Here is a 25,480-nt window from a genome sequence, read left to right as displayed (position 1 = left end):
ACTGTTTTCTGAGGGTTTTTTTAAATTAAGCTTTTTGAGAGAATTGTAGATTCACATACATGGAGTTGTAAGAAATAATACAGAGAGATTCTGTGTATACCCTTTACCCATTTTCCCCCAATGGTAACATCTTGCAGAGTTAAAGTAAGTATTACAACCAGGAGGTTGGCATTGATACAGTCAAGCTTTAGAATTCTTCCAGTTTCCATCTCTACAGGGATATCTCACGCTGCACATCTATAACCACATCCACTTCCCTCCCACCCCCACCCCCTCTTTATATCTGGCAATCACTAATCTGGTTTTTTTTTTTAACTTTTTATTTTTTATTGGGGTATAGCAGGTTAACAAAAAATGTGATAGTTTCAGGTGAACAGCTAAGGGGCTTAGCCATACATATACATGTATCCATTCTCCCCCAAACTCCCCTCCCATCCTGGCTGCCACATTCATTTTATAATTTTATTATTTCAAAAATGTTATATAAATGGAATCAGCCCATATGTAAATAACCTCTTGGGATTGGCTTTTTTCCTTTTTTATTGAAGTATAATAGACATACAATATTATACTAGTTTCAGATGTGCAGAATACTGATTTGACATTTATAAACTTTACAACTTGATCACCTCAATAAATCTAATAACTGTTACCCTACAAAGTTATTGCATTATTACTGACTATAATTCCCTGTGCAGTACATTACATCCCCATGACTTATTTTATATTAAATTACTAGAAGCTTTATGGGCACCTTGTCTTTGACAAAGGAGGCAAGAATATACAGCGGAGAAAAGACAGCCTCTTCAGTAAGTTGGTGCTGGGAAAACTGGACAGCTGCATGTAAAGGAATGGAACTAGAACACCTCCTAACACCATACACAAAAATAAACTCAAAATGGATTAAAGACTTAAATGTAAGGCCAGAAACCATAAAGCTCTTAGAGGAAAACATAGGCAGTACACTTCTTGACATTAATCACAGCAAGATCCTCTATGACCCACCTCCTAGAGTAGTGGAAATAAAAACAAAAATAAACAGGTAGGACCTAATTAAACTTAAAAACTTTTGCACAGCAAAGGAAACTATAAACAAGGTGAAAAGATAGCTCTCAGAATAGGAGAAAATAATAGCAAATGAAAAGTATTAATCTCTAAAATATACAAGCAGCTCATGTAGCTCGATACCAGAAAATCAAACAACCCAATCAGAAAGTGGGCAGAAGATCTAAACGGACGTTTCTCCAAAGAAGACATACCGAAGGCCAATAAACACATGAAAAGATGCTCAGCATTTCTCATTATTAGAGAAATACAAATCAAAACTACAGTGAGGTATCACCTCACACCAATCAGAATAGCCACCATCGAAAGCACGAAGAGCTGTAAGCATGAAGTGCTCGTGTGTTTCACAACCCCCTCTATGTGACTGTGACGACGTTTCTCAGTTTAAATGTCAGCTAGCTTTTATAATGCTAACTTGATGTTTTCTGTAGAATATTAACCTTTTTATTTTTGGAGATTCTTATTTTACTGTGACATGTATACAGCTGAAAATTTTCTGTGCTCTGCCTGTTCATCCCTCCCACCCTTAACTCCTGGCAATCACTGATCTTTTTACTGTCTCCATAATTTTCCCTTTTTTGAGAATGTCATATATACTTGGAATCATACTGTATGTAGCCTTTTAGATTTTCTTTTTTAAAAAATATTTATTTATTATTTATTTAATTTTTGGCTGTGCTAGGTCTCCATTGCTGCACATGGGCTTTCTCTAGTTGCAGCTGGTAGGGGGTACTCTCTGGTTGTAGTGCGCAGACTTCTCATTGCAGTGGCTTCTCTGGTTGTGGAGTACAGGCTCGAGGGCACATGGGCTCAGTAGTTGCAGTGCATGGGCTTATTAGTTGCTCCATGGCATGTGGAATCTTCCCAGACTAAAGATTGAACCCATGTCCCCTGCATTGGCAGGTGAATTTTTAACCACTGGACCACCAGGGAAGTCCTAGATTGACTTCTTTCACTTAGTAATATACATATAAGGTTTCCTCCATGTTTTTCCATGGCTTGATAGCTCATTTCTTTTCAGTGCTGATAATATTCACTGTGTTGATGTCCCACACTGTGTTTATCCATTATTGTTCACTTGCAAGCCACATCGTGGTTGATTCTGAGTTTTGGCAATTATAAATAAAGTTCTTGTAAACATTCATGTGCAAGTTTTTGTGTGGACATAAGTTTTTAACTCCTTTGAGTAAATACCAAGGAGGGCTATTGTCAGATCATATGTTAAGAGTATATTTAGTTTTGTAAAAGGAGCTGACAAACTGTTCTAAAGTGGCTGTACCATTTTGCATTCCCACCAGCAATGATTGAGAGTTCCTATTGCTCCACATCCTCACCACCATTTGATATCAGTGTTTTGGGTTTTGTCCAGTCTAATAGGTGTGTACTGGTACCTCATTGTTGTTTTAATTTGCATTTCCCTAATGACATAGGATGTTGAACGTCTTTTTATGTGCGCTTTTTTTTGCCATCTGTATGTCTTCTCTGAGTTGCTTGTTTAGGTATCCTGCCTGCTTTTAATTGGGTTGTTCATTTCCTTATTGATGGTAAATATAGATACTTATATTAGATAATAAATATGATATAGATGATATTTATCATCGATGGTAAATATGACACTTTAAGAGCTTTAAGAGTTCTTTATATATGTTAGACCACAACCCTTTTCATCATAAATGTCTGATGAAAATCTTTTCTTCCAGCTTTTGGTTTGTTTTCTCATTCTCTTGTGGGGATAACTATGTTTACTTATAAAATAATTTTTTTCTGACACGTGCTTTTTTTCCTTGTGTAACATAAAAAATATTTTGGTCCTGTCTCTTATTTTTCTCATAGCTTTTTGGTTTTGAGATTCCAGGGTACACATACATTTATTTTGTCCTTTTAAAAATCCACTTCACCAGTCCTTGACTGGTTATCAAATTAAATATTGTTGGAATTAGTTTTGTTTCTAAGTTCAGTTTTGCTTCATCTTTTCCCCACTATATTGAGTCTTCCTTTTCTTATTTCTTTTAGCAATCGGTAATTCATACCTTTTTCAAAATACAGATGTTTCAGTATTTAACTTAACACTTGTCATACCATGTTTTTCTGTTCCATTTATTTTTGCTATTTCAAAAAAGCTGATTGAACACATGTCATGTTCCATCCCAGAGCCACTCTGTCTGGGATATGGACTCAGGATGCAAATTAGGATAAAACATCAGCCTGTGTAGACATCCAATTTTTATCATTCAAACAAAACTATGTGGAATTTGCCTTATTTTTACCTTTCTTATCTTCCTCCCATCATTTACCTTTTTACAACAATCAGTAGTAACTTCACTTTAGAATTTGTCTTTTTTATGTCATTATAATAGCATAATTCATTCCTATTTTAGCCATACAGATTCTTGATACTACCTCTTTCCTTTTCTCAGGAAATTAAGAGTGCAAGGGAAGTGAAATATTCTCTGAAGCTAGTGAATTTCTTACTCCTGTAGAAAAATTACAATGCTTCATGTGTCAGATGGTCACTTCTCTGGTCATCCATTTCCTTGCCCCTTGTTTTCCTTAGCTGCAACAACTTCCTGGAGGCTGGATTCAGACAGAAGTAGATGGGTGGTGGTTCCCAGTGTAGCTGGGGGGCCCTGTTTTGGGAAACAGATGAACATGAGGGATTTCTCAGAACATTTAAGTCTCATGAAATTTCAAAACAGATTTGAAGCATGACCAACAAAGGTCCATCTAGTCAAGGCTATGGTTTTTCCAGTAGTCATGTATCGATGTTAGAGTTGGACTATAAAGAAAGCTGGGCGCCGAAGAATTGATGCTTTTGAACTGTGGTATTGGAGAAGACTCTTGAGAGTCCCTTGGACTGCAAGGAGATCCAGCCAGTCCATCCTAAAGGAGATCAGTCCTAGGTGTTCATTGGAAGGACTGATGTTGAAGCTGAAACTCCCAATACTTTGGCCACCTGATGTGAAGAGCTGACTCATTTGAAAAGACCCTGATGCTGGGAAAGATTGAGGGCAGGAGGAGAAGGGGATGACAGAGGATGAGATGGTTGGATGGCATCACCAACTCAATGGACATGAGTTTGGGTGGACTCCGGGAGTTGGTGATGGACAGAGAGGCCTGGCGTGCTGCAGTTCATGGGGTCACAAAGAGTCAGACATGACTGAGCAACTGAACTGAACTGAATAACTCTATTTTGACCTGTTAAAAACTTTAGAGGGGAGAAATCATAATTTGTTACTACCATGATTTCTTTTAAAGAATATAGGGATTTCCCTGATGGTCTAGGGGTTAAGAATCCACCTTCCAATGCAGGGGATGTAGGTTTGATCCCTGGCTGGGGAACTAAGATCCCACACGCCTCAGGGCAACTAAGCCTGCATGCTGCATGAAAGATCTTGTGTGCCTCAACTAAGACTCCACCCAGTCAAATAAATGAATATTGAAAAGAAGAATATATAGTATGTGTATGATCTTGGACTATAGAACATTTTTTCTAACTGTAACCACCTTATACTGACACACATTTTCTCTCATTTTCCTGTTGACCAGTGGCAGGTCCCTCCCAGAACAGCCGCGATCCATCAACTGGCATGTGGGGAGCGTTGCTTGCGTTGCCTAAAGCCTCTTTTCCAGTCTGGCCCTGGCAAGGCCTGGAGACATTCTTCTATGTGTGACTTATCCTGATGTCACAGTCGTTCCTAGCTAGCTTCGTTCCCTCAGGGTCAGACTCAGGACTTCAGGTGTGAGTCTTGGTGTGCCTGAAGGATTTGTACCTATTGTAGCCAAAGTGGCACCCAGTTTAGCAAAGTCAGTCTCGGTCAGCCAGCACAGTCATGCAGTCTACAGGTACATAAATAGAGTCCGCCCACTCCCGCTGACTTTTATTAGAGTAGCTTGTGATTTGCTTGTCTGTCTTTATTCCATCCTGTGCCACATTGTGTTGAGCAATCCTGTTACCTTTGCCTTTCAGCGGTTTTGCGAGTGGCTGGTTCCCTGCAGAAGAGCACAGAAGTGATGAAGGCCATGCAGAGTCTTGTGAAGATCCCGGAAATCCAGGCCACCATGCGGGAGCTGTCCAAAGAGATGATGAAGGTGACCTGGGGCTGACCCTGTGTCCTCTTCCAGAGTACTAGGAGTCAGCCAGTGGCAGAGGCTGGGCCAGTGTGGACGAGAGCGGACAGGTCATTGTGGCCTGGCAGAAATGATTTTGAGGATAGAAGTTGTGGGTTTTTTTTTTTTAATTTATTTTTTATTATTTTTTTTAACACCAAGACAAAATACAAAACAAAACAAAAATGTATTGGCGTGTCGCCAATTAATAATGTTGTGATAGTTTCAGGTGAAGTGAAGGGACTCAGCCATTCATATACATGTATCCATTCTATGCCAAACCCAATTCCCATCCATGCTAGCACATAACATTGAGCAGAGTTCCATGTGCTATACAATAGGTTTTTGTTTGTTATCCATTTTAAATATAGCAGTGAGTACATGACCTTCCCCCCACAACTATGAGTTCGTTTTCTAAGTCTGTTAGTCTCTTTCTGTTTTGTAAGTAAGTTCATTTGTGTCATTTCTTTTTAGATTCCACATATAAGGGATGTCATATGATATTTCTCCTTCTCTGTCTGACTGACTTCACTCAATATGACACTCTCTAGGTCCATCCATGTTGCTGCAAATGGCCTTATTTCATTCTTTTTGATGGCTGAGTAATATTCAGTTGTATTTATATACCACATCATCTTTATTCATTCCTCTGGAGAACAGAAGCTGTTAACACTGAAATCGTCTGAGCCGAGCATAGCAGAGGCTGGGTCAGATTGCCATTTTTCCTTAGAAGAGGCAATGGTATATCTAGATCTCCAGGGGAGGAAGGTGACCCAGAAGTAACTGTCTATAGAGTTTGGAGAGCTCAGGATTATGGACTCTGAGGTGAACAAGGAAACAGAAGAAAACCCAGGTTCCTCCGTTTGTACCAGAGGAGTGTTAGTGAAGCAGGCAAGGCAGGTGGTTCAAGACCAGGGGTTGACAAAGTTTTTCTGTAAAGGGCTGGATAGTAAACATATTTTTTACTTCCTGGGCCATAGGTCTCTGTTGTAACTACTCAACTCTACTTTGTAGTTTAAAAGTAGGTGTAAATAATATGTAAATAAATGAGCATGAGTGTGTTCTCGTAAAACATTATTTGTAAAAGTCAGCAGTGGATTGGGTTTGGCCTGTGGCTAGCTGACCCCTGTCTTAGACCAGAAAGTGAAAGTCTCTCAGTTGTGTCAGACTCTTTGTGACCCCATGGACTTAGCCTCCAAGGCTCCTCTGTCCATGGGGATTCTCTAGACAAGAATACTGGAGTGGGTAGCCATTCCCTTCTCCAGGGGATCTTCCCAACCCAGGGATCAAACCTAGGTCTCCTGCATTGCAGGTGAATTCTTTACCATCTGAGCCACCAAGGAAGCCCAGATAAAGAAACTGAGAACAAATAGAAAGCAGTAAACACCTGCTGCCCCAGGACCAGGGCCTGGCAGGGACCTGCACCAGTGGCCTTTGGATGGACAGGGCTCAGGAGGGTGCTGTTACTGAGCCCCCACCCGCCTGTGGTGCAGCACACACGCTCTCCTGAAGAGTTCTTCCAGCCACCTGGAGATGTTGGTGTTTTTTTCCCTATTTTACACAGGAGTAGGAAACTGAGTCTTCAAGTTTCCAGGTGACTTACTGAGTGACTTTGGTAGGAGAGAACAGGTCTGGGGTTGAAGCACAAAGGCCTGAGCTGCGTCAGAGGACATGGTGTTAGGAGGGCCCCATCAGTGCTGCTTCACAACTCTGAACTCGTGGCCTGAGAATTCTCATTTGCGGCTGTGCAGAGAAGCTGCCTCCCTTCTTCCTAGGGAATTTGATGTATGAACTTGAGTTGTAAACAGGGCTCTGGGGCCCAGGAGAGAGGAACAGGAGAAGCAAGTTGATAGAAAAGAAAGGCAGCATCAAAAGCCCAGAACCGAGGTCTTTAGAAGGAGAAATCCCTGAGCAGTGATCAGAATGGAACCAGGTTAGTGGGATGTATCCTCTGAGAATGATACGTGGGTGTCTCACCCCACGTTGTGATGTCTGTCCATCTAGAGCTGGGTAACACAGACATTCTGGGAGTGACTTCATGCCTGCTCACTGACCCATAAGCCACTGAGATCTGAGGATGGAGTCTTGATTTTAGAATCTGGAATCTCTTCCACAAAAGTTTCTGAGTACTGAAAACAATATAGCTTTGGAGGAAGGCAGGTATGTAGTAGATAATATTTCCTGAATTCATACAAAGATGCCTCTCCAGGGGTCCCAGCACATCAGGGGCAAAGACACAATCTTACTCATTCCATGTGTCCCCAGATCCAGGGCTTTCTGTGGCACAAAGCAGACATTTGGTGAATGAATGGTTGCTAGCTGGGTGAATGAATAAATGAATGGCCACTTATTCCTCCAGGATGTGGAAGGCTGTTAGAGTCAGGTTCCCCTGGGCTCTTTTAACCAAGTTAGTATGTATTGATCCAGCAGTAAGATCCATTCTCCCAGGCCAGAGGGCTCCACTTGTAACCTTGAATGTGAATTTGTTGGTTCATTTTGGTTGGGAGGAAAAGGGTCTGAGCATGGACAGAATACAGAACTAGCTAGATTCATACCATTAAGAGTCACCTGAGTGGTCTGACAGCAGGAGAGAGGGCTTTAAATCTGATGCCGTCAGCACGGTTGGTGAAGGTCATCCCCTGCCTGAGTGTGGTGGAGCAAGGGCTTGAGCTGCCGCATATGATCTCTTGCTCACATGACATTGCTCAGCAAGGGGGACTGTTGGCCGGTGTTAGAGAGCAATTTTCTTGTGTCTGTAGTGGGGCTGTGGTCTTGAGAATGAAGTAGGCTGATTGGCTGGTGTCAGGCTGCTGGGCATGGGGCTCACTGTAGGGAGTGCGGGCACTGCCTTGTTGGGTCCAGAAACGTTGACTTATCAGTTCTCTCAGGTTTTGGCGAATTGACTGATCCTTGCCAGAACCGTCAGACTGACTCCGGGCCAGCAGCTATCACTTGGACCTGCTGAAGTACAGGCCTTTTCTGAGTTCCATGGAGTCCTACCTTGTTCTTGATATTTGTAATCTAGTGTCTGCTGTGACTTCAGCCTATTTTGATACTGTGTCTCAACTCCTGTACTCATAGATTTGCGACATCAGGGCAGATGCTTCCTGAGACAGCACCGTCTCATCTCAGCAGGTTGTTCTCCACATGCTGCATTATCATCTGAGTTACTCTGTGAAACTCTGCTGATAGAGGCCCCCCTCCAACCTTAGTACTAAATTTGGAGAGCATTTTCCCTGTGGCTTTTCGCTTCCTCCAGAGAGGGCAGACAGCATGTGGTGTTTCCTGTGGCTTAGACCTGGGAAGGGTGGACTGGACTCACAGGCACCAGAGCTTGGTTGGTGCGCTGGGCCCACAGGGACATCTGTGGGGAATGGATTTAACACTTGTGGGAAGTGACATGGTTTATTCTATATTTAGGCTGGGATCATAGAAGAGATGTTAGAGGACACTTTTGAAAGCATGGACGATCAAGAAGAAATGGAAGAAGCAGCAGAAATGGAAATTGACAGAATTCTGTTTGAAATCACCGCAGGTATGACCCAAGATCCTTCCTCTTTCTCCTCTCCTTTTATGGCCATCCTTCCTGCATTCGCAAGATTAACTAGTAGCTTCTTCTTCAGATTCCAACTCCCTTCCACATTTCTTACTTTATTTTTTAAATTTTCTTTTATTTTATATTTAGCTGTGCTTGATCTTTGTTGATGCCCACAGGCTTTTCTCTAGTTGTGGCAAGCATGGGGACTCTCTAGTTGTGGTATGTGGGCTTCTCGTTGCGGTGGCTTCTCTTGTTGTGGAGCATGGGCTCTAGGGCATACAGTAGTTGTGGTGCACGGGCTTAGTTGCTCCTCGGCATGTGGGATCCTTCTAGATCTGCGTCTCCTTGATTGGCATTCAGATTCTTTACCACTGAGCCACCTGGGAAGCCTCCTCATTTCTTACTTTATATTATGCAAGTTACTACTTGAAAAACAAGCATAATATCTATAACCATATTTTATAAAATACAAAGGTAAAGAATTTTTTGGTCCTATATTCTGCTGTCAGGAGCTTAAACTAGTATAGGCTTTCTTGAAAGCAGTTTGGCAGTAGCAAAGCTCTTGAGCTCACAGATTGGCTTCTGGGAACTTATTCTAGTAATTTAAGATTTAGCTCAAGGATGTCTGTAGTAGTATTATTGATAATATTGAAAAGTTTGAAACAAGCTAAGTGCCTAATAATAGAATATTGGTTAAATCCATTGTGTTATATGTACAGTAATGGAATATGTCATAGTTGTTACACAGAGATGTATTTATTGACATGGAGAGATGTTCATAATATGTGAAGAAAGCACTGTTACTGAAATACACTATTGTTTAAAAAAACACATCTATTGAAAAAGTCTAGCAGGGGGATAAATAAAAATAATAATTATCTCTGAGTGATGGTTCATAAGCTTTTAAACTGTATTTTCACTTCTGGACTTTCTGAGTTTTATGTTTAATAACAAAACTGACTAGATTTAATTTTTATTTGTTTTCAACTATTGGGGGAAAGGAGGCTCCAAGAAAATATTTTGTAACGATTTAGAAACAATTTAGTTTTACTGAGAAAGAATATTTAACATCCTCATGAATCTTGAAAATTAAGTATTCACTAGTGTTTCGGGAGTTGGTGATGGACAGGGAGGCCTGGTGTGCTGCAATTCATGGGGTCGCAAAGAGTTGGACACGACTGAGCAACTGAACTGAACTGAGTGTTTAGGGATTTAGATCAAGAGCTTCAGAATCAAAATTCTTAAGATCAGAATCTTTAGTCACTGTGACTTTGATATTAGAAGTTGGTGTGCACATGCACGTCTGTCACAGTAACCCCACCAAAACAGCTGTTTTGTTGTCCCTTTTCTGTTTCTTGTCAACCTGAACCAGGTATGAAGGACAGAGGAAATGAGGGACTGCTGCTTAAGCTGATGTTTTGTTGACCTGTGTACTGTTTCTGTACAGGGGCCTTAGGCAAAGCACCTAGTAAGGTGACGGACGCCCTCCCGGAGCCTGAACCTATAGGAGCGATGGCTGCATCAGAAGACGAGGAGGAGGAGGAAGAGGCCCTGGAGGCCATGCAGTCCCGTCTGGCCACACTCCGCAGCTAGGGCACCCCAGCCGGCCGCAGGCTCTCCTCCTGGCCCCGTCACCGGGCGCACTCTCCTTGAAGCCTCTGCCATTTCTGTGTCTCTTGCACTACACCTCTGGGTGAGACACTGCATTCTGGAGAAGGTTCTCTGCTAATCTCTCTTCTCTCTCTGCAGAGGCTTTGGGATTCAGTGAGATTGTTCTTGAGAGGTGGTGTAATAAATGCATCATTTTCAGGAGTATAAATAGAAGTTATCTTTTTAGGGGATGAGGGCAAAGAAGTCTTGTCTTCTCACAACGCACTTCAGCGAACAGAGTTGATTGCCTGAATGTTGAGGACTCTGTACTCTCTTTTTTTTGGTCTGTAAAACACTATATAAATGGATTTTAATAAATTTCTGCTTTAACACTTGGTCTTATCATAGATTTTCAGGTGCAGTGAACTTGCAAGGTGTCTCCTGTCCCAAATTATGTCCTGTGTCGGCCATGAAAAGAGGTGGTGTTACAGCAGGGCATGTGGGACTCGGAAGCTCAGCAGAAAGCACTTCTGCTCAGTGGACGCTGCTCCTCAGCCTCCACAAGGTGCTGTGCCAGCTACTTTTCCCGTGTTTGTCAGCTTTGTATAAGCAAAAGGATGCTTGGGAATTGTGACCCCTTGTCTTGTGGGCTGGGTGGCTGGATTATATTGGCCTGAGGCAGGTGACTGTGTCTGCAGCTTTTTCCTTCCCACTGCAGATTGTGGACAGCAGTGGGGTTAGGCCTCTTTCACCCTCTGATTGCCTTCTCCTGTGTTAAGCTGGTTTTCTTGGATGTATGGGATATGGGCGTACATATCAGTGCTTTCTCAAAGCCAGGAGCTGACCAATGAGAGAGGCATGATGCAGTCATGCAGTATAAACGATTCACACATTTCTAAGTGACATTTTTAAATCATTCAGCAGTACCGACTTATATTTGTGTGGGCCTGACAGTTTACAAAGCTGTTGAACATAAGTGATCATTCAGTCTTCACAAATTAGGAAAACACCTCAGCTTGCTGAAGTGACATACTCTAAATCATAAAGTGGCAGAACTGGGGTTCAACCCAAATCCCTCTGGTCCATGTCTTCTGTGCCCTACACAGGTAGGAAAAAAACCCGGCCACTGTCCCCCAGGTTGGTTTCTGTAGGTTGTATGGAGAAATGCGGATGTATTGGACGGGCTGCAGTGAGGACCTTTTCCTCTCATCCTGCAAAATGGTACTCCAATCCAGGGCAGTGTCCTCTTACTCTTGATCTCACCTTCAGGATACAGTTCAGTTTTTAAGTAAACTTCTTTTGAAAGAAGTTTTAGGTTCAGAGCAAAATTGAGCAGAAAATAGTTCCCATAAATACCTCTTGCCCTGACACATGCAGTCTCCCACTTATATGTATTGACACATCACATCCCAGAACTATGTTTATTCCTGGAATCCTACAGTATGTAGCCCTTTAAGATTGCCTTCTTACATTTAGTAATATGCATGTAAGTTTCCTCCATGTATTTTTCATGGCTTTATAGGTCCTTTTTAGTGCTGAATTATATTTCATTGCTCACAGGCACTACACTGTACATTCACCTGTGGAAGGACATTTTGGTCGCTCCAAAGTTTTAGCAGCTATGAATAAAGCCATACATGTCTGTGTGCAGGTCTTTGTGTAGACATACATTTCAACTCATTTAGGTGAATAACAGGGAGCACAATTGCTGGATCATATGGTAAGAGTATGTCTGGTTCTGTAAAAAGCTGACAGTCCCAAAGTGGCGGTATTGTTTTGCATTCCCACCAGCAATGATGAGAGTTCTACTGTTCCATGTCCTCACCAGCATTTGATGTTGTGTTTTGCATTTTGACTGTTCTAGTAAGTGTGAAACAGTATCTTGTTTTAATTTGCATTTCCCTGAAGATATATGATGTTGAACATCTTTTTATACACTTTTTTGCCATATGTATATACTCTTTGGAGAGATATTTGTTTAGAACTTTTGTCCGTTTTTAATTGGGCTGTTCATTTTCTTATTGCTGAGTTTTAAGGGTTCTTTGTATACTATGGATAATAGTCCTTTATCAGAAATATCTTTTGCAAATGTTTTCTCCCAGTCTGTGGCTTGTCTTCTAATTCTCTTCATGCTTTTCTCACAGAGCAGTTTTTAATATTAATGAAGTCCATCTTACCAGTTATTTCATGATAGTGCCTTTGATGTTGGATCTTAAAAGTCACTGCCATACCCAAGGTCACTTAGATTTTCTGTGTTATTTTATTAGTAGTCTTATAGTTTTGTATTTTACATTTGGGGTTCCCAGGTGGCTCAGTGGTGAAGAATCTGCCTGCCAATGCAGGAGACACAGGTTTGATCCCTGGGTTGGGCAGATCTCCTGAAGGAGGAAATGGCAACCCACTGCAGTATGCTTGCTGAGATAATCCCATGGACAAAGGAGCCTGGTGGGCTATATACAGTACATGGGGTCGAAAAGAGTCAGACATGACTGAGTGACTGAGCATGCACGCACTGTGATCTGTGATTAAGTCTTGTAAAGCATGTACGGTCTGTGTCGAGATTTATTTCTTTGCATGTGGATGTCCAGTTATTCCAGCACCATTTATTGAAAAGATGATCTTTGCTGTGGTGTACTACCCTCACTGCTTCATCAAAGATCCATTGACTGTATTTATGGGGGCCTATTTCAGGGCTCTCTGTTCTGTTCCATTGATATATTTGCCTGTTCTTTTGCCAGTACTACACTGTCTTGATTACTGTAGCTTTATAATTAAGTCTTGAGTCAGGCAGCATCAGTCCTCCAACTTTGTTCTTCAGTGTTGTATTGTGTGTTCTGGGTCTCTTGCCTCTCTAAACAAACTTTAGAATTCATGTGTCAATATGCACAAAATAACTTGCTGGTATTTTGATTAGGATTGCTTTGAATCTACAAGTCATGTCGAGAGGAACCAACACATTGGCAGGATAGAGTTTTATGACTGCATTTATCTATCTGGCTGATTTATTCACAGAGTGATTTTGGAATTAAGGAATGCTCATAATCTCTGAGCACTTTTGTTCTTATGTGGATAATCGGAGTTTATCCAGGTGCATGGATGGACAGAATAATGACAACCACTCTTTCAGCCATTCAAATAAAATGATCTAAATATAGGGTTGGTTTGTTTTAATTGTTTGAGGGTTTTACTCCTTTCCTATTTTCAGGCTAAGGAGAGAGCACTGTTGGCTCATTATTAGGCCACACATCCCATTTTCCCCCAATACTTTGTTGGGTATCATTGGAAACAAGGTAAGTCAGATATTCTTCTGGTCCTTAAAGGGTCCACAATCTGGAAGGGGAAACTGTGGTGTCAACACCTGCAATAAAAGTTTTCCTCTAAACCTCAGGCCCTTGGCTTGGTTTCAGCACCAGCTCCCACTCGCCGCACCCTAACCACAGATGATTCTACTTGGTGCCCCCCAAAAAAATTTCAAGGGTATTCAGAATAGCATTCCACACCACCAACTCATTTGTTTTGTTTTCTTCTCAAACAATGCTTACTCTTTAAAAATCACTGTCCAGCTTGTGGTGCTCACCCAGCAGTTCACTCAAGGCGGATTATAACTTCACTTTCTCTGTCCCTGCCCATTCTCCCCATACTGTCTGTCGGAGACAACTTCCTGAGCCCTTGCCAGTTGTACAGCTCACATGGCCTTAGGCCCTCCTTCTTGTCTGATATATTTACAGGTATGTCTTAGAATTCCTGGAGAGAAGGGGTCATGACTTCTATTTGTTCCAAAAGAGTACTAGTCTTGTCTGCCTCTGCACCTCTCCCCAAAATCCAGCCCCATAGCTGTATTTATGGAAGCAACTGTGAAAAATCAAAGCTTTAAAAAATTGGACCATTTTTCTTGTCCTACCCTGGTGACAAATGCTCTTCAAGAGCTATTCTGTATTACCAGTAAGAGATTCTTAAGTGAAAATAAACTTAGGAAATGCTTGGTTGAAATAAACATAAAGCAGGCTTCTTTAACTTTTCATAGCCTTTCATACGCTTTTACCAAATTTAGTTAACCAAGCACTTTTCTTTTGAGATGCCAGAATGAACATTGCTTAGCCACTGAGCCATTTCAGAAATTCAAGTCTAAACCACAGTAGGGAAATACCTTTTCTTAAGCTAGGGGAGTTCTCATTTACAAATAATTATATTTATGTAATATATGTACAGAATTATGTCAGCAAAATGGAGGAGCAGACAGTTTCAAACCCCCATCCTTCCAAAGAAACATTGAAAAAGTCCCAGAAACTGTCAGAACTCGAAAACGAAGGTTTACAACAACCAAGAAAATACTGTATTAAGAAAAAAGAAAAAACAGAAAGCTTTGTGGCATTTTTATTTGCCCTTGCCAAACCTCTGTCACAGCTTGGCAGCATCTTGAAGACAGCAGCCCATGTTTTCAAATGTGAGGCCCTGGTCCCTAGTTCCAGGGAAAGAGAAGAGAACCTTATTCACAAATCACTGTGTTTGCCCCAATCTAAGGGCCATCCTGAAAGAATAACACAAGGTGCTGATCTCTGGGTTGCCTACCTTGGAATTTATCCAGGGTGGAAAAGCATCAAGTATTGCTTGAAAACATGTTATGGACTTTTATTTTTTAATGTGCAGCCACCTGGGGCAAAATTTTTCAGCTGAAACATACAAGAGACTGCTCAAAACCTGGGAGGAAGAGCCAGGGAGACATTTTTTTTTTATTATTCGTGCATTCAACAACAACTGGGTATACTGGGGAATTTAGAAAGCCAGGATAGGAATTATGCTCAGAAAAGACCTGAAAAGACCTCTAGGTCTAGGCTTGGTGCATTCAGAAAGTGCAGGTTGAGTTAGAATCATAAATGGTCTGGCTAAGTGGTAAAGAGTGTCCAAGCACACAGCCAATCCATAGAAGACAGGAACAGGTATTTTTGTTTGTTTTTTAAGTTTCTGGCATTCAAGTAGATCTCTGTTAAAATACTGGCTGAACACAGCTAAACCTTCATAAACTCAGAACACAAAATCCTGGGGAAGTGCAAGATTCTGATTTTCAGGATTATTCAGGAATATTTAAATGTCCAGTTTTGAACAATAAAATCACAATGCATACAAGAAATTGGGAAGTATGGCTCATTCAAAGGAAAAAAAAAATTAAATTTACAGAAACCATCCCTGAGGAAGCCCAGACATCACACTTACTAGACAAAGACTTTAAACCAAGTGTCTCAGGTATGCTCAAGCAGTAAAGAAAACCAGGAAAATAATAAAGGAACAAAATGAGAATATCAATAGAGAAATTATAAAAAGGAGCCACATAGAAATTCTGGAGCTGAAAAGCACAATAACATGAAAAAATACACTAAAGGGGTTCAGCATATTTGAGGAAGCAGAAGAAAAAATAAGTAAACTTGAATATAAAACAACTGAAATAATCCAGTCTGAGAAGCAGAAAGAAAAATGAAGTGCACATAGCCCAAGGGATTTGTGGGAGACCATCAAGCTCACCAACCTGTGCATTATGGGAGAACCAGAAGGATAAGAGAGAGAGGAGCAAAAAGAATATTTGAAGAAATGATGACTTAAAACCTCCCATATCTGAAAGATATTAATCTGCACATGCAAATAGCTCAACAAATTCCAAGTAAGATAAAAATCAAAGGGATCAACACTAAAACACATTATAGCCCAGTTGAACAATAGAGACAGAATCTTGAAAGCTGCAGAAGAGAAGCAACTCCTCAAATACTAGGGATCTTCAATGAGATTAACAGCTACTTTCTTATTGGATACCATGGAAGCCAGAAACAGTGGAGTGACATATTTAAGGTGCTGAAAGCAAAAATTGTCAATGAAGAATATCATAACCAGCAAACTTAAAGAATGAAGGAGAAAATAAGGTATGCCCTGCTTTAAAACAAAAAAAGCTAAAGGGGTTCATTACCAGTAGAACTGCCCTACATGAAATGCTAAAGAAAGTCTTTCTGGCTTAATGAAGACACTAGATAGCAACTTAAAGCCATGTGAAAAAAAAATAACACCAGTGAAGGTAACTACATTAGTACAATAAAAGCCAGTACTGTACTTTTGGGTTTGTAACGCCTCTTTTTTCTTACAAAGGTTAAAAGCAGATGCATACAAATATAATTATAAATCCATGTTAATGGACGCACAATGTATAGAGATAATAAGCTGTGACAAAACAATAAAGAGGGAGTGACTGAGCTGTATAAGAGTAGAGATTTTGTATACTATTGAAACAAAATTGATATTATTCAAACTTGGTCATTGTAACTTTAACATTTTAATTATCACTAAGGTAACTACTGAGATTAGCAGAAAAGGAAAGAAAATGGAAATCAGTATAGTACAAGATTTCAACTAAATGTGAAAAAAGACAATAATGGAAAAACTAAACAAAAAATAAATACAAAAACAAACAGCTAAACAGTAAGTCCTTCCTTATTAATATAAATGGATTAAACCCCAATTAAAAGGCAGAGATTGGAAGAACAGATAACATAATCCATCTATATGCTGATTCATTTTAGGTACCATACAAAGGTACAAAATATTGAAAGTAAAAAGATGGGAAAAGATATTGCATAGGAATAGTAATTGAAAAAGAAGTAGAATGTCTATATGTTTATCAGATGGGCTTCCCTTGTGGCTCAGCTGGTAAAGAATCCACTTGCAATATGGGAGACCTGGGTTCGATCCTTGGATTGGGAAGATCCTCTGGAGAAAGGAAAGGCTACCCACTCCAGTATTCTGGCCTGGAGAATTCCATGGACTGTATAGTCCATGGAGTTGCACAGAGTTGGACATGACTGAGCAACTTTCACTTTCATGTTTATCAGATAAAATAGATTTTAAGTTTAAAAAGATTACAAGATACAAAGGAGAACCTTAAATATTGACAAAAGGGTCAGTCTGTCAAGAGGATATAACAATTACACATGCACCTAATAATAGAGCCCCAAGATATATGAAGCAAAGATTGCCAGAAATGAAGAGAGCAATAGACAATTCTACAATAGTAGAATTTTCAATAATGAACAGAACAGCCAAGCATAAAATCAATAAGGAAACAGAATTGAAAACACTATGTACCAATTTGATATATACAGAATACTATACCCCAAAACAGCAGAATACACATTGTTCTCAAATGGAATATTCTCCCGGAAAAACCATATGTAAGGCCACAAAACAAGTCTCAAGAAATTTTAAAAGACTGAAATTATACTAAATATCTTTTGTGACAACAAATGATGAAACTAGAAGTCAGTAACAGAAACTAGAAAACTCACAAATAAGTGAAAATGAAAATCAAAAAATTAAAAGTAGAACTACTACTTGATCCAGCACTTATATTTCTGGGTATTTATCTGAAGAAAAGGGAAACACTAATGCAAAAATGTATGCACACCTAAGTTCACTGCAGCATTATTTACAATAATCAAGATATAGAAACAACCAAAAAAGAAAAAGAGGTCACAAAAAAGACAAGGATGCTTCCTTTTGCTATTTTTATTCAACATGGAACTAGAAGTTCTAGCCAGAGCAATTAGGCAAGAAAAAGAATTTAAAGGCACCCAGATTGAAAAGGAAGATGTAAAATTGTTCCTATTCATAGATGACACGATCTTCTATGTAGAAAACTCTGAGGGTTACACACACACACACACACACACACACACACACAAACACTGTTAGATACAAATCTGGCAAATCATAGTTTAGCCTTACCTACCTTGAATGTCAGAGAAGGCAATGGCACCCCACTCTAGTACTCTTGCCTGGAAAATCCCACGGACGGAGGAGCCTGGTAGGCTGCAGTCCATGGGGTCGCTAACAGTCGGACACAACTGAGCGACTTCACTTCCACTTTTCCCTTTCGTGCACTGGAGAAGGAAATGGCAACCCACTCCAGTATTCTTGCCTGGAGAATCCCAGGGACGGAGCCTGGTGGGCTGCCATCTATGGGGTCACACAGAGTCGGACATGACTGAAGCGACTTAGCACTAGCACCTTGAATGTGCTCAGAACACATTAAACCAGAGTTGAACAAAATCATCTAACCTAAGCCTATTTTATAATAAAGTATTGAAGGCTGAGCACTGAAGAGTTGATGCTTTTGAACTGTGGTGCTGGAGAAGACTCTTGAGAGTCCACTGGACAGCAAGGAGATCAAACCAGTCAATCCTAAAGGAAAGCAATCCTGAATACTCATTGGAAGGAGTGATGTTGAAGCTGAAGCTCCAAAACTTTGTTCACCTGATGTGACAGCCAACTCACTGGAAAAAGACCCTGATGCTAGGAAAGATTGAGGGCAGTAGAAGGGACAACAGAGGATGAGATGGTTGGATGGCATCATTGACTCAATGGACATGAGTTTGAGCAAACTGAGAGATAGTGAAGGACAGGGAAGCCTGGCATGCTGCAGTCCATGGGGTTGCAAGTAGGACACAACTGAGCAACTGAACAACAATTGAATATTTTATGTAACTTATTGAATACTGTACTGAAAGTGAAAAACAGAATGGCTGTATGGGTACTCACCATTAGTGCTCACAGCTGGAAAGCACACTGGATCTGAAGAATGTTCAAAGCACTAAACTAAAATTAATTGCTGGATGATGATGCTATAGCTACAGGGTCATCAATCTTTCTCTTCTGATGAGGCTTGAGAATAGCTGGAAGAAGGAACTGGGGCACAGACCCTTGGTTTAGCAGATACAGTGTTCTTCAGGAAGATAACTAGCTTTGCAGTTTTTCTTCTCTATGGCAAGCAAGAGCTTCCTGTACCTACCTGCCAGGTTTTGCCAATCTCTTATAATTAACAACCATTTCTAACATCTGTACACCACTGGTGATAGTAGCAAACACCTCTGCTAAGTTTCTTTGCTGTGAACTTTTTTGGTGTCTCAGATAGAACTACTACTTCCTCACCTCAACTCCTTTCTTTCTCCAGTTCAATCAGCTCTTCATTGGAAGGCTCTTCAGCCTCAATGCCAAGAAGTTCATGAATACCCTCTTTATCAAAGTCCAATTCTTGCTGCTTCCCAAGCACTTGTATCTTGTTAGTGTATTAGCAACAGCAGAACCTTGGTCAAAAGCCTTAGAGTGCATTCGTGTATGTATTCAAAACTTTCTTCCAAATGCTATTCATGCATTGGTGTGTGACTTCTTACCATGTTGCAATGATGGTTAATATTTGGAGTGTGGCCATGTTCAGAGGCAAATACACAACCTTACATCAGGATACATGTCACAAATATGCCGTGGATGCCCTGGAGGTTTGTCTAAGATCAGCTTGAATGGGTCATTGTTTTGCTACAATATTCTCTTGCCTGTGACAAGTTTTTAAAAAAAGTCTTCAAACAATGGTACTGCAAGTTTTCTTATTATGGTGATAATGGTAAGTGTATTCTTGTTCACATTTTTGAATGCTCTAGGGTTCCTTAAGTGGTACATTAGAAAAGACTTCAATTTGAACCCTGCAGCATTTCCACCCAAAAGCAATGTTAAATGGTCTCTGAATGCCTTGAATACTGGCATTGTATTGAACTCTTGAATGTATGTATGTCCTGACATATACTTCCAGAATAAGCTTGTTTCATCAATACTAACTTTTTCTTCTGGCAATTTTTTAAAAAACATTTACTTATTTGGCTGCACCAGGTCTTAGTTGCAGCACATGGGATTTTCATTGCATCATACAGGATCTTCCATTGCAGCACAAGGACTCTCTAGTTGTGGCGTGTGGACTCAGTAGTTGTGGCCTGTGGGCTTAGTTGCTCCGTGGGATGTGGGATGAGTTCCCCAACCAGGGATTGATCCTGCGTCCCCGGCATTGCAATGTGGATTACGAACTACTGGACCACCAGGGAAGTCTCTCTGGCGAATATTTCTCGCCCACAATTGTCCTCTATAGCTCTTCCTTCAAATCATCAGCACCTTTTAGCATCAGGACTTGCTGCCTCACTGCTGAATTTCACACTATGAAAATCATGATGCCCTTTGAAGCTCTGAAACCTACCACAAGTTGCTATAAACACTTGAGTATAAAGAGTGAGTCGAAAAGCCTTCTTGCCTTAGCCTAGAGCATCAGTTGGCTAACTGGTATAGCACGTGACAATTTTTCAGTATCATCATTAGACCAGCTCTTTTGTAATGACAGTGTTTAATTGATGCTATTCACTGCATCACTGATTCACTTCTTAACCTTTAAGATGGTTGAGATCATCAATGGAAATTCCTAACTCATGTGCAGTGACCCTTACTGACTTGCTTGCTGCCTTTGTGCTGGGCAATTATCCTGAATTTTATCTCAAGAGTAATTGCCTTCTTCTTTTTCCCACTAGAAACAGCAGATGCAGGTGGGCATTTTGTACACATCACAGGATGCAAAAACACAAACCACAATACATTAAAAAAAATGCCAGCAACACAGTACACTGAAGAGTATTACTTGTTTACCCTTGAGATCATATGGCTGACAGGGAGCTGTCAACATCCATTTCTAATTAAAGCTCTCAAAAAAGTGAATGTAGAGGGAATGCACCTGAATATATACAGTGTCACACATTACAAGGCCAGAGCTAACATAAAACATACAAAAAATATAAAATATAAAATCTGAAGTTTTAGATCTGTTTAAAAAATTGAATCTATAGTGAAAATCTTTCAACTGCATGTTCTGATGAAATGCTTCTACTACACATTTTAGAAATATTACTATAAATACATTTAAATCATAAATTCCCATCTAAGCATTGTTGTAAACTGAATTCCACCATTTTTGAAGGTTGTGTTTTTATTATTGTTTCAACTAATTTCATTCTGATTTCTTCTTGGTCACTGATTTACTTGGAAATATGTTGCTTAATTTTTCAACATTTGTGGATTTTGTAGTTATTTCCATAGTCATCATAGAACATATTATTTTTTAATATTTAGTTGGCTGTGCCAGGTCTTAGTTGCAACATGTAGGATCTTCAGTTGCAGCTTGCAAACTCTTATTGTGGCCTGGGGGATCCAGGTACCTGACCAGGGATCAAACCCAGGCCCCCTGCATTGGGAGTGCAGAGTCTTAGCCAGTGGACCACCAGCAAGTCCCTATCCCCCACTTTTTGAAAGTTTGCTTTACACTACTTCACAATTATGAAATATCTACGTTAGTACCTGTTTTTGCTAATGGAAAGAAATCTGAAGAGGATTTTTTGCTTTTACCAAAAAAAAAAAAAAAAAAAATGGCAAAACGTGAAAACAGCATTCAGCATTTGTTTTGCAACAAGCTGTAACAGAGGTAGCATACACGCGGAGCAGTGAAAGTGGCATTGCCATGCTCCTTTACAGAAAACTACTCAGCATCAGGGCGCCATAGCTATGAGCTGTGTCTGTGAGCACCTGTGTTTGATGTTGACTTATTTTGTGTGTCCGTTAGCAAGATGTGTCCCAAGGTACCTGCTTCTACGCTTGTGAAAGGTTTCATAGGAAACCTCTCCTTTCAAACAGTGGGGGAAACTTGTACTTAGAAAAGGCCCACTTGTTCCTTCTACCTTTTTCATCAACTGAAAATAAGAATGTCATTTTCTCATTTGACTCCAAAGGTTTTTCCTACTTGGAGTTAATTTTTATTTTGGTTTAAAGATACATAACACAAAATTGATGATTTTAATCATTTTTAAGTGTACAGTTCAGTGGTAGTAAGGACATTCACAATGTTGTACAACCATCACCACCATCCTTCCCCAGAATTTTTTCATCATCCCAAACAGAAACTGTGTCCATTCAACAGTAACTTCCACTTCCCCTTCCTCTCAGCCCCAGTACCCATCACTCTACTTCCTGCTCTATCCTAGGAATATGACTGTTCCTCATATAACTGGAGTCATACAGTATCTAACGAGATACTATGTGTCTGCCGTATTTCACTTAGCATATTTTCAAGACTTGTCCATGTTGTAGCAGGTGTCAGAATTTCTTTCAAGACTGAAAAATATTCCACTGTATATAAATGCCACATTGCTTATCTGTTCATCTGTTGGGTTGTTTCCACTTTTGGCTCTTGTGAATAATGCTGCTGTGAACATACAAGTATCTGCTTGAACCCTTGTTTTTGATTCTTCTGAGTTTAAACCTAGGAGTGGAGTTGCTGGATCATATGTTAATTCTGTGTTTAACTTTTAGAGGAACTTTACAAAAATACTGTTAAAATTGCTTAAGGTTATCCAGGCATTTACAATTTCCCTTGTGCACCACTTTTTCTTGCATCATGATGTGGGTTTTCTTTCCTAAGAAATTCTGGTTTTTATCTGAAAATGTCAGTAATGAACAAGGAAAATAATTTTTAGGTATCTAGACTTATCCCGTCCCTCACCAATCTCTTTGATTCTCTGAATTATTGTCAAACCTGTACTTTTCTGTGTCCAGCTTATAAGTAAACATTTCTCTATAGTTCCCTGTTACTCAACGCTGTACTGTATCTTTTTACCAAGATTTTGGTTTGTAAAAGAACTTTTTCTGCTCCTTAACTCATGTGCTGAATTTCTAATTTTAATCATCATGTCTCATTTCTGTAAATTCTGTTCAGCTTCTTTCCCAATCTGGTCATTTCTGGCACTCTCATTCTTTCATCATATCCCCATACACCCATTTCTTCACGCATACTAAATGTTTCAGAATATAAAGTAAGTACTGGATCATTCCAGAATCTACAAACATTGCAGATTTAATATAGCAATTTGCAGGTTTGCATTGACTCTTGCTCATGGGAGCTTTCAATTTTTATATTTGTGGGCACAATGTATCTGATTATAAGTAATAAGTCCTTGGAACTATCTTTGGGATTCCTTTGAGGTCTGGCTTGATGGTGATTTCTTCGGTAGAGAATTCAACTTTTCATTTTCTTTTGGCTATTGGAGATTTCTAATCAACAGTGCCAATGCTAGATCCAAAACTGTATAAAGGAGCTTCTGGTAAGACATCCCCAAGAAGATGTTTCCTACTAATAGATATTTCCATTTATTCTTTTCAGAAAACTTTGTTTTTGAAAGTTCATCCATTCAAGATTTTGGCTTGAGGTGGGCTGGCATTAGGTATGCATCTTTGATTTACCACTCTGAGCTCATAGGTAAAAACCCAGGCTCCAGGCCTTGTCTATGTTACTTGATTTCAATTTAACTCATTTTAGTACAGCTAGAGCTGTCTAGGAGAATCAACAAGGTATAGAAAACTGGCTTCTTTATGAATTTCCTTTCTTCATAGAGATGATTATTTTTGATACTACAGTTTTAAAACTTCTAGTAATTTCATTTTCTTTTGTAAACTCTTAAACTATAAAGGGTCAGAAGAGAGACAAAGTATTTTGACCTCTTAACTTTTTAGAATCATTTAGCTAGTCACCATTTGTTTTTTTGGTTAATTCTCATTTCTAAAGGTAGTTAATCAGTGGTGTTTCTTTACAAAAGTGTGACAGGAGTTTCCACTTGGCTGGGGAGGAACTTGTTTCCATGTGAGCACTATAATACCCACTCATAAATCACTATAGCATCGAATTTCTGTGCTTTTAAGACGACTTCCTGGCAAACTCGTACACTTGTTAACACTGATGAAATGTGTGTTGACTCTGCAGCCAGAAAATAATGCCAATAAACTGAGTCAAAACATTATATGAATACTTTAATGCAAAATGCTTAACACTTAAAATTAGCAAAGCTTCAATTTAAATTAAAACTCCATTTGACTAAAGATGGTTAACCCCAAGAATTGTACAGTAGTTGACTTCTGCTATGTAATGCCAGTCCTAATGCAATACAGTATAAGAACTGCATTGTTGGTGGTCGCTTCCTCCACTGTTTTTCTGAACCTTAAGGGCTGGGGGAGAAGATACTCAGACAGACACAACAAAACACAACCCAAATCAACTGCGTGGTGGTTCCTAAGAGTTATAATCCATTTGACTAAACTGTCCAACCACGCAGCTGGGGAGTAACTGCAGATGTTGCTCCAGAACTGAGAAGGGGTTCTGTTTTTACAGTTGGGTAGAAGCTCTGCACTAGGTGAGAAGTCACAGTTTTAAAGGATGCATGTTCTGTAAATAGTTACTACATATACACATTTAGTGTCTGTAAACACTAGAAATATACATTAGACAGAGTACCCCCTTACCAGGTGGGTACAGTTTAAAAAAGAAGATGAGGTAACATGAGTCTCAAAGTCCACAGGAATCCTGCCTGAAGAGTTTGAACAGCTGCCAGTAATTCACTTCCAATGTGCACGGGTAAGGCGCCTCTGGGACCCTCAGGGTTTGCTAAAACTGGATTCACTGGCTTTCAGCATAGCAACCGCATCTTTTACTGCATGGTAGATAACATTCTTCACCTGATCGAAATGATAGAAAATATGGTCAGTTTACCATTAAATCTAAAATCTGTCAACTGAGAATAAACTTTCCCCCTACCAATTTTATTACCATGCTCTCGGAACTTAAGACTCAAAATTCAATATGAAACGTTAATAATACTTGAAAGGCCCCCTGGGATCCTTGAGGCTTTTATATACATTTTAAACCCACGCCTCCTTTGAAGAACTGAAAAGCTCCTTCTCCCCCTTCCATAGGCTTTGATCCTATGTGGCCCTGCCCTCACTGAGTGTAGAGAGAAGCAAGTCCCAGGGTATAGCTCTCTTTTTCTCTTTTTCAGGGTTTATATATGTCCCTAGTTTTCTAAACACGAAATCACATGTTTTAGATAATTCACTACAGCAAGCCTCTAAACCAAAGTGAGATTCCCTTCTGGTTTATTCCTCCTTTGCCTAAGTAGGTAGTAGAACCAGCCAGACCATCAACTCACTGTTACCTAGTGTAGTGTGATATGGCCAAGTTCACGGACTATTTTTTTTGTTGACAGGAAATAAGGATTTATTGGTGGGCATGAGTAAGGAGGGGACAGCACCAAGGCTCTCCTGAGTGCAGGGCCCGCCATTTGTCCAAGGGCCCACGATTAAGGATGTATTTGACTCCACAGTGATCTGGGATGAGCTGTTTTTCTGCAACCATGTTTTCAAATTCATCCACATTAAACTTAGTAAATCCCCACTTCTTGGAGATGTGGATGGATCTTCTGGCGGCCAGGAAATTTGAACTTGGCCCTGCGGGGGGCT

The 25,480-nt window shown here is 40.0% G+C and overlaps 2 protein-coding genes across 29 annotated transcripts in view; one reads left to right on the top strand and one right to left on the bottom strand.

Annotated features, from left to right (window-relative positions):
- The window catches only part of CHMP3 (charged multivesicular body protein 3), a 42,865-nt gene extending 29,411 nt beyond the window's left edge, over positions 1-13,454 (top strand). The window contains exons 4-6 of the mRNA XM_081592915.1: positions 5,033-5,154; positions 8,593-8,707; positions 10,158-13,454. Of these exons, the coding sequence (XP_081449041.1) occupies positions 5,033-5,154; positions 8,593-8,707; positions 10,158-10,303 (383 nt within the window). The 3' untranslated portion in view covers positions 10,304-13,454. The remainder of the gene's footprint in view (positions 1-5,032; positions 5,155-8,592; positions 8,708-10,157) is intronic.
- Positions 13,455-23,985: 10,531 nt separating this feature from the next.
- Positions 23,986-25,480, bottom strand: part of KDM3A (lysine demethylase 3A) — a 55,455-nt gene continuing 53,960 nt past the window's right edge. For all 28 annotated transcript variants that reach the window (XM_081592906.1, XM_081592910.1, XM_081592886.1 and 25 more), the window contains one exon: positions 23,986-24,700. In XM_081592906.1, the coding sequence (XP_081449032.1) occupies positions 24,620-24,700 (81 nt within the window). In that variant the 3' untranslated portion in view covers positions 23,986-24,619. The remainder of the gene's footprint in view (positions 24,701-25,480) is intronic.

Source organism: Giraffa tippelskirchi, chromosome 4, assembly GCF_054371585.1.
Source record: "Giraffa tippelskirchi isolate mGirTip1 chromosome 4, T2T-mGirTip1v1.2.pri, whole genome shotgun sequence".
Classification (NCBI taxonomy): Eukaryota; Metazoa; Chordata; class Mammalia; order Artiodactyla; family Giraffidae; genus Giraffa; species Giraffa tippelskirchi.
This window is presented reverse-complemented; position numbering and strand designations above follow the sequence as displayed.